We start from the raw sequence: 8,964 nt of genomic DNA on the forward strand, positions 1-8,964 counted from the left end.
TTTTGGCCAATCACACAAAGCAAAAGCACATTGACAGTATTTATATCTGTATAGTATATATTCTATATTGACAGCAGTTCCATCCAACCACTATAAGCACAGGTACCTTTGGTTAAACAATGCTTGCTGATTTCAAATACAATCCCTGCTTGTGAGCCTTCAAACACAATGCACAGAGCTCCATTATTAAGATTAGAACTCCCTAATATCTCACTAGATAAACTTTTCTGTAGCTTAGGGAGTTATTCTAGATAAAGGTTAATACACAGACCATTGTTCTATTTGTCCTTGCTTTTCGACATTTTACATAATTTTTCTGCTGACCAATCTCATGGCTGCTGCTCAGCTCTGCTCACAGTTCTGCTGTCTCTGAGGCCTTTTGCAGCTTTCCCAAACCTTTCTGATTTATGGATTCCCACACTTCCCACCACTATCCCAGAAGAACAAGCCATCAGCTCACTGCCAGCTTCCCTCCTGTCACAGCACACGTGGCCATGGCAGGAGACCTCAGATGCACTCTCCTGCTCTGCCACACAGCATTTCTGTCACCAGAGCACAGGCACAGCCCCACTGCTTCTCAGGGCACACACTGCAGCAGAACTTTCATTATTATGGTGTTTGTAGACAGAAGGTATTTATTTACTATTGAAGTAGACAAAGTAGACTATTAAAGTAGACTACAATAATACAAAAAAGAAAGCAGACATTAAAAGAATTAGAAGTATTAAAAAGTAGACATTAAAAGTATTAAAAAGTAGACATTAAAAGTATTTAAAAGTAGACATTAAAAGTATTAAACTAGTACTACATTAAAAGTATTAAAAAGTATTAAAGGAGACATACAATACTAAGAAAGTATTTGTCTACTATTAAAAAAGCAGAGATAAAATTCCTGAAAACAGCCCCTGATATTCAGTGGCTACAGAACACAGTGTCAGTACCTCCCTGCCTGAAAACAAGGGAGGGAAGGGCTGCTTCCTTTCCTGGAATGAACCACCAAAAGCACACACACACTGCAGCAATCACTTCTGTCCATTTGTCATTTCCCAGCACGCGCTCCAGCCAGCCCTGAGCTCCTGCTCTGCCCTGGTCCCATCCCCAGAGCCCTTCCCACCCTCAGCAGAGGGGTGGGACCCTCATGCCAGCTCTGGAGGCTCACAGGTGACACAAACAGCAGGGCACAGCCAGCCCTGGCACTGCCTGGAGCTGACACGTTTGCCCAAGAGCAGCTTGGAAGCAGAAAAAAAATCAGTGAATCATCACATGAAGCACAACTGGGAGGGATTTCTGGGAAAAGCACAACTCCAAGAGGATCCTCTTAGAGCAACAGCACTAAAAGAGGCCAAATTTCAAGTCTCTGAATGCTCTGACAGCTCTCTCCCCATTTTCTGCCCTCCTTCCCACCCTTCAGAGCCCAGTTTGGGAGGTGGTGGGGTGGGAGCCTCCAGCAGGGATGTCCTTGGCACTGCCCCTCACTTCCCAAAGCAGCTGTTCCCATGCCAAGTGCCCTGGGCAGCATTTCACACATCACCAGCAGCCCTCAGGGAGGGCACAGAGCCCATCAGGGAGGGCACAGAGCAGCTCAACCCAAGGGACAAAACCCAACCCAAGGGACAAGTGCAGCCGAGCAGAAAGCCAACCCTGCTGCCACAATTTCCTTCTACCAAGGCCAGGTAGGGTTTGGAATCAATTTTTCAGCAAGTTACAGGACTTAAAATAGTCAGGTGCTTTCTGGCAGCTGCTGGAGCTGCAGCACGTCACCGCTGAGGACAGGACATGCTGATGACCCATTTCCGTGCTGAGATTTTATTTCTGATCAGAAGAACACAACTGCATCCATGACCATAGTTATCTCATCTCATCTCATTAAAGGCTGCCATTAATTACCAAGCACTGGAGACAACTAGGAAGATGTGATTCATCTTCCCCTCCCCAGCCCAAATCCACCAGAGGAATTCCATGCATGCTCCATGGCATGTGGGAGCTTGAAAACCACCAGAACACCTCACAGCTATAATGAATCTAACATTGAGGGAACATCTGGGGGTGTTCAGGTGTTCTGGGGGTGCCTGATAGGTAAAATCTGCGTTCAGCAAAGGTCAGAATGCACCCCCTGTCTTGCTGGCCCCATTGGCTCAGTTACAGAATCAGAGCACACAGCTACATGCACTTAGTCACTCACACTTCCCCTCAATCACCATCCTTCCTGAGCTGTGACTCCTTCCCAAGGAAGGTCAAAGATACACACTTCAACGGAAGAAGAAAAAAAAAATTAAAAAGAGGAAAGTTCATGCTGTGGCCTGTTACACCACAGAGCAAGCTAATTTCATAAAAACAACTCATCAGCATGTGAGCAGCTCAGCTGCTAACACCAAAACTCATCAAGCTAACTGTGGTTATCATCAATTGATTACAATTAATAGCTGAGGTCAGCTTCCACATTTTGGCAGGGGATTGCTCAGCAGAAGTGCCAAAGGCATTACACAGCCAGGACAGTTCCACATGGAGCATTCCTGACCCAACCACCAGCTCCTTGTGCTTCAAGCTGCACTCTCCATTCCTCCAGCCCTTCCCTCCAGCTCCACATCTTTAGATTTCCTGCTGTCATCCTTGCCTCTCCTTTCCTGCAACTAAGGAGAGGATTTCCTTACACCTCTGCCTGCTCATATCAGGCTGCTCTGGCTCCACTATCCCAAAAAACCCCACAACAGGACACAACAGCCCAGAGAGGCCTCACACACACCAAGGCACACGTGCTGTGTGTGTTTGTGGATCTCCACAGGTTAAACTCACCTTCCAAACAGCACACATCTGATTCACTTGTCATTCACCCCACTCTGACACTCGTTTCCTTTCCTGCTCCCCATTTTTCACCCTCTCATACTTGTACAGGAGTTATTTCCACCTCAGCACAACACTTTGCACCACCCTTTCAAAGCCACGTATCCCTGATAGATACTTCTCTCATGCTCAGATCACTGGGATTGCTATCAGTTTTTATGGAGCCTGAATCCCATCTGACTGGGAGGTACCAGCTGCCAGCTCAATCTGCATTCTCCAGACCCTATTTTCAGAACCATACAGGACTTTGCCAAGCAGTGTCTGAGGAGAAACTTCCATGACCTGGCTTACTTACATATGTCCTTCAAAACAACAGAACCACTGCTTTTTATGATTTCTTTTTTTATTATTATTTTTTTTTTTATTTCTCCAGGCAATGACACACCAGGAAAAGCATTTTTTTGGTGCACTTGACTCTTGCACTAAAACCTCCTTCACTTACTTTCACTATGTAAATATTATCTAAGTCCACTTAAAAATGTTTAGAGGTTTATAAAAAAACACAAAGATAACAAGCCTCCTTCTAAATGTAGGAAAGTTTTCTGTGGAGGCAGCAGTTCCAGCTCCTCCCAAACCTCAAAAACCAAAGAGTGCCTCAGTAGTGCTTCATCTTCAAAACACCTGGGAACATCTGGCCAGCTGTTCTTCCACAGGCACCACTCCTTGGGGATTTTCTTTCCACCTCTCCCTCTCCTGCTTTCAGTCTTCAAACCTGCTGGGTTCTCCTGCTGTGCTGGTGCAGGAAGAGATGACCAATTATCATGGCAAGAGAAGCAAATTCCTCTGTGTGTATTGCTCACCTGGAATATTTGGATAACATTAAACCTGGCCACAGCAGCTGATGAAGTTTCCTTTGGTATTTCACTGGGGATGTTGGATGTTGATCAGGTTACGGAGCTCTCCCACAGAAATATTTCCTAGAAAATTCTTACACCCCTTGCTGAAATCCAGACCTATGCTGTAAGTGTTTCCTGTCTAGACTCTCCCCATTCCTTCTGCCCTTCCTAAAGCCTAATTTGTCTGCAAGACAACAGCTCCCCTTGTTCTACAAAAAGGACTGTCACACGTGTGCACTGCTACTGTCACAACATCCTCTGCACCTCAGAGCCTTCTCAAAGGAGAAGCAGGGTAAAGCTAAGTTATCTGCAGAAAAATGAACCCTCCTGGGGGTCACTGGCCCTGAGTCACTCCCTTCCACCCATGGCACGCTGAGCCCACTCACTTCCTCCCCATCTTACCAGCTCTGCTTGCTCAGCTGACTCCGTGGGAAGCTTCTCTCTGGAGACATCACTGCCTTTACATCTGGCCACCAAAGGGAACTGTCAAAGGCACATCCTTACCTTTTTTTATATATATTTAGCCTGTGAAATAATAATGATCAGGACATGCAGAAACTCTAAAGCAATGATCCTCATTTCTTTTTTCCAAAAGCAAGGCAACGTTAACTACACTGAAATGTCTTTTCTCTCCTTCCCTTTCACATGGAGGAAATAACCACAAACCCACTCTTTGCTGAATGATTGTCCCAGATTTGTTGCAATATGGCTGAGGCAGTGCTGTGTTTCCTGTGATCTGAACAAAAGAATTATCTTAACCAAACACCCTATCTCCCCAGAAATTTAAACCCAAGCGTTTAGACACTTCAAGAATTGTGGTCAAGCCTGGCTGGGACATCCTGGTGTGTGCATGACACCAAATATCAAGAGAGAGATGGAGTAGCACAAAGCAGCCTCTGCCTGTGATTTTTTTTTAATCCATATAATCAAATCTTGAAGGCTTCTATGGACACCAACAGGAGGGGAAAAGCCATGCACACAAATCCCTTAAGGCTACACACCACTATGTGATTATGGTCATTCAGGAATTTTATTATTCATTATATTTCATAGGAGGTTTGGCATTAAGAGCTGGGGCAGAGAGGAACACTACCATCCACCATCGGAAATGGCACCAGTGTTTATTACAGGCAGGAACAAAAATCTTATTCCTAAAACACCAAGCACCTGACAGCTCAGAGATGCATAATTCCAGGCATCACTCCTGGGCCTCCAGTCAGGCAGTTCCCAATGTGCTGCACCACCTTTCAAAGCTTTCACCTCACACAGCTCACACACCCTCCAGCAACAACACAGCAAGTGAGAGGAAGAGATTCCAGCACAGAATCCCTCAGGGAGAGGCACACATCACATAAACCGTGTCCTCAGCATGAAGCACCAGTATCAAATATATTCCTCAGCTGGGAAGACCTGACTATAAAAACATGCATTAATGACAAACACAAGTTTTACACAGTGCATGTGTCCCTTCAAGAGGGGGAAACAATGACAGAAGAGACATTTGTGCCTGTCATGTATGTACAGCCCGGAATCAGCACCATAGGAGCCCGTAAACAGAACCATCTCAATTCATAAACAATCCCTAAGGACAGCAGGGGACCCAGTAATTTAGAGCCACGCAGAACGATGGCACTGAGTCCTGTCATCCCTCCCACCCTGGGGACAGCAGCCTGGGCGGCTGTGCCCCATACCCGAGCCCCTGGATGGCCAAGGCCACCTGCACTGACCGGGCAGCCCCACATCCCTGGGGCTCTGCTGCGGGTAAGAGCCGGGCGGAGCTCCCGGGAGGATGGAGGAGCAAAGAACTCGGGCAGGTGTGCCGGGACCCGAGGCCGCTGCCGGGATCAGCTCCTCTGGAGCTCCACACGCCCAGCACCGGAGCCCCGTTATCCCGGGATCAGCTTCTCATCTGGAGCTCCATGGACCCGGCACCAGAGCCCCGGCTGGAGCTCCATGGGCCCGGCACCAGAGCCCCGCTGTCCCGGGATGAGCCCCCCGTTTGGAGCTCCATAGGCCCGGCACCGGAGCCTTTCTGTCCCGGGATCAGCTCCCCGTTTGGAGCTCCATGGGCCCGACACCGGAGCCCCGCCGGGCCCTCCGCAGCATCCCTGAGCACCGGCGATGCTGGGCAGGGCACAGGTGGTGCTGGCCCCCACAGACCCGCCTGCTGTGGGTGGCACCGGCCGAGCTCTGGGGGGCTCTGCCCCCTTCGAGAGCAGGGGTAGGGAGACAAGGGAGGGCCCGACCCTGCGGAGGGGATGGGGAAGGGGGAACGGCGCTGTCCAGGAAAGGGAATGGGGGCCGGGAAAGGGAATGGGGGCCGAGCGGGCTGCGGGCGGCAGGCCCGGCCCGGCCCCGCGCACTCACCCGCGGGCTGCCCGGGCGCGGCCGGCGGCGGCAGGAGGAAGATGAAGATGAGGAGGCGACAGAGGCAGCTCCAGGCCCGGGCCATGACACCCCCTGGCCACATCGCCCCTCCCGTGGGGCGCTGGGTCCGGCCGGCGGCCCCGCGGCCTTATGGAGCCGGGCCGGGGCCTGCGCTGCGCCGCCCCGGGGCGGAGCCGTGAGCCCGACCGACCGCCCCGGGCCCGGCCGACCGCCCGCCCCACGGCTCGGCACCGCCCCGGAACCCAGCACGGACCTGGGCGTCGGCACAGCCCGGGCACGGCCGCAGGACCCAGCACGGACCCGGGCATCGGCACCGCCCTGGCACGGCCCCGGGACTGAGCACGGACCGTGGAATATCCTGAGGTGGAAAGGATCGTCAATTCCGACTCCCGGCCCTGCATGGACACCCCAACAATCCCACCCTGGGCATCCTTAGGAGCGTTGTCCAAACCCTCCTGGAGCTCTGGTAGCCTCCGGGTTGTGACACTTCCCTCGGGAGCCTGTTCAGTGCCCCACCAGCCCTCTAGGGAAAGAACCTTTTCATAATGTGTTGGAAGCACATGAGAACACACCGTGTCAGGCCCTGGCTGGGCAATACCACAGGTACAGGTGAGCACGAGAAACTCCCCAGAATGAGAAGGCATCACAGGCTTTACCCTCCTCTACAAGCACCAGGCATCCTACCCTGCTCCACCAATGGCCCGTGGAAAACCTGCCAGGAAACTTCGGAGCTCTGCATCATCCTCCAGAAAAACCAGGAACAAACACCTGACAAACCCATCGCATCAGGAACAAGTAATGGCGAAGCGGAGTCAATTTACTGGGGAAAAGAGCACAAATGCACCCGAACCTAGGCTGCCTCCCATTCCCACAGGGCAGGGTGGCACTAGGCAGAGTCGCACAGCACAACGGGAATCAGTCGCTGAGCCGCCGCGCTGCCCGTTACCGGCAACGCAGAGCCCTGAGAGCCCTTCTCCGGTGTTAAGGCATCAGCTCTTTGGGTGAACGTGGCGGGCGCCCCCGAGGGAGGGGTCCCGGGGTCCCCGAGTCCCGGCTGGGCCCCGGTCGAGCCAAGTTTGAGCCGGTTCGGCCCCGGCTGGGCCCCGGCCGGGCCCCGTTTGAGCCGGTTCAGCCCCGGGATTCGGTCCCGAGCGCCGCGCGCGGCGGCAGGCGACACGCGCGGCATCAACGCCCCGCCCCTCGCCTTCGCCCATTGGCCGCCAGCGTCCCCGGCAGCCAATCAGCTTTTCGTCCGGCGCGCACTCCCTCCGCCACGCCCTTCGCTGCCGCTTCCGCAGCTTTTTCCGCTTCTCTCCGACCGGCTGCGAGCGGCGGGCGCCCATTGGCTGCGGGAGCGGGCCGGTGGGCGCCTATTGGCTGCGGGAGCGGGGCGGAGGGCGCCCATTGGCTGCGGGCGGCGGGGCGGCGCGACGGCGAACGCTCATTGGCTGCGGCGGTGCGGCCCGAGGCCGAGCGGCGCGGCGGTGCCGCCATGGCGCCGCCCGTGGGGTACGCGCTGCTGTGCGGCCAGGCCGCGCTCCTGCTGGGGAACCTGCTGCTGCTGCACGGCCGCGGCCTCCCGGGCAACGACACCGAGCCCCGGGAGCTGCCGCCGGGGCCGCCCGCCTCCGCCTGGGCTTACAGCGATCCGCGGGCGCCGCTCGTCCTCTGCACCTACCTGTGAGCACCGGGCCGGGGCGCGGGGGAGCGCGGCCTCCCCGCCTCCCTCACCAGCCGCTCCTTCCCCGCAGCCCCGATGAGTTCGTGGAGTGCGATGAGCCGGTGGACCACGGCGGGAACGCCACGGCACAGCAGGAGCTGGGCCACGGCTGCGTGAAGGTGAGGGCGGGGCGGGGGCGGCCCCGGTGCCGGTACCCGCCGGGCCCCGGTGAGCGCTGAGCGCTGCCCCCGCCGCAGTTCGGCGGCCAGGCCCACGGCGAGGTGGATCACACGCGAGTGCTGTGCCGGGCGCTGGACGGCATCGAGTGCGCCGAGCCGCGGAGCTTCCTGCGGGGCAGCCGGCCCTGCGTCAAGTAGGAGAGTCCCGGTCCCCCCTGCACCACCGGACCGAGCTCCCCCGGGAGCACGGCTGGTCCGGCGGGGAGCGCTGACACCCGCTGACCCTGCCCCATCTTCTCTCGCAGGTACACCGGACACTACTTCATCACCACGCTGCTCTACTCCTTCTTCCTGGGCTGCTTCGGCGTGGATCGGTTCTGCCTGGGCCACACCGGCACCGCCGTGGGGAAGCTGCTGACCCTCGGGGGCCTGGGCATCTGGTGGTTTGTGGATCTGATTCTGCTCATCACCGGGGGGCTGATGCCCAGTGATGGCAGCAATTGGTGCACGGTGTACTGAGGAGGGGCAGGGCTGGCTCCAGCTGCAGCCCCTGGGTGCCTCTGCTTGTTCCCAGCACCAGCCTGGCACAAACTGGACTTACAGAACTCAGGGTGCACAGTTACTCTTGATAATGACTCTGTACCAACTTTGGACACAAAGTTGTTCGGGATATATTTTGCTTGTTTAAAATAATCTGCCTTCCCACTGCAAATAGTGACAGCTTCAGAAATCAGAGCTTGCAAACACGGGGGGGGGGGGGTCAAACAAACAAACAATAAAATCTGGAAGAAGCTGACTGCACGTACTTTGGGGATTAGTAGGTCACAGCCACACAGAGATGAAGGCCATGGGGTCATGGGCCACCTGACACCTGGGAGCAGAGGTGCCATTTTGCAGCTCCTGTTTGTGTGCCAGGCACCCTTTGGGTGCTCCAGCCCCAGCACAGGGCACCTGCAGCACACAAAGGGTGCAAGAACCTCACACCCGAAAGAGGAAGCCCCACCAGCTGCAGGTTAAAAACTTAGCAAGCTGAATAAAATGGGAAAAGGAAGCTGCAACA

At 54.7% G+C, this 8,964-nt stretch overlaps 2 protein-coding genes across 2 annotated transcripts in view; one reads left to right on the forward strand and one right to left on the reverse strand.

Moving 5' to 3' along the window:
• Positions 1-6,209, reverse strand: part of LOC132085418 (disintegrin and metalloproteinase domain-containing protein 9-like) — a 28,076-nt gene extending 21,867 nt beyond the window's left edge. Inside the window, exon 1 of the mRNA XM_059490884.1 lies at positions 6,045-6,209. Coding sequence (XP_059346867.1) covers positions 6,045-6,147 — 103 coding nt within the window. The 5' untranslated portion in view covers positions 6,148-6,209. The remainder of the gene's footprint in view (positions 1-6,044) is intronic.
• A 1,325-nt stretch (positions 6,210-7,534) lies between these two features.
• On the forward strand, positions 7,535-8,700 carry TM2D2 (TM2 domain containing 2). Its single transcript, XM_059490852.1, has 4 exons — positions 7,535-7,745; positions 7,817-7,904; positions 7,983-8,098; positions 8,210-8,700. The coding sequence occupies exons 1-4, from the start codon at positions 7,558-7,560 to the stop codon at positions 8,421-8,423; spliced, it is 606 nt and encodes a 201-aa protein (XP_059346835.1). The 5' UTR covers positions 7,535-7,557; the 3' UTR covers positions 8,424-8,700.
• Positions 8,701-8,964: the final 264 nt, after the last annotated feature.

This window comes from Ammospiza nelsoni, chromosome 30 (assembly GCF_027579445.1).
Source record: "Ammospiza nelsoni isolate bAmmNel1 chromosome 30, bAmmNel1.pri, whole genome shotgun sequence".
Classification (NCBI taxonomy): Eukaryota; Metazoa; Chordata; class Aves; order Passeriformes; family Passerellidae; genus Ammospiza; species Ammospiza nelsoni.

Bases quoted from the DNA above. Each gene is read 5' to 3' on its own strand.
- TM2D2 (XM_059490852.1), top strand. From the start codon at position 7,558: ATGGCGCCGCCCGTGGGGTACGCGCTGCTGTGCGGCCAGGCCGCGCTC. The intron at 7,746-7,816 runs GTGAGCACCGGG...CCTTCCCCGCAG, and splicing joins CTCGTCCTCTGCACCTACCT to CCCCGATGAGTTCGTGGAGT. The intron at 7,905-7,982 runs GTGAGGGCGGGG...CCCCCGCCGCAG, and splicing joins TGGGCCACGGCTGCGTGAAG to TTCGGCGGCCAGGCCCACGG.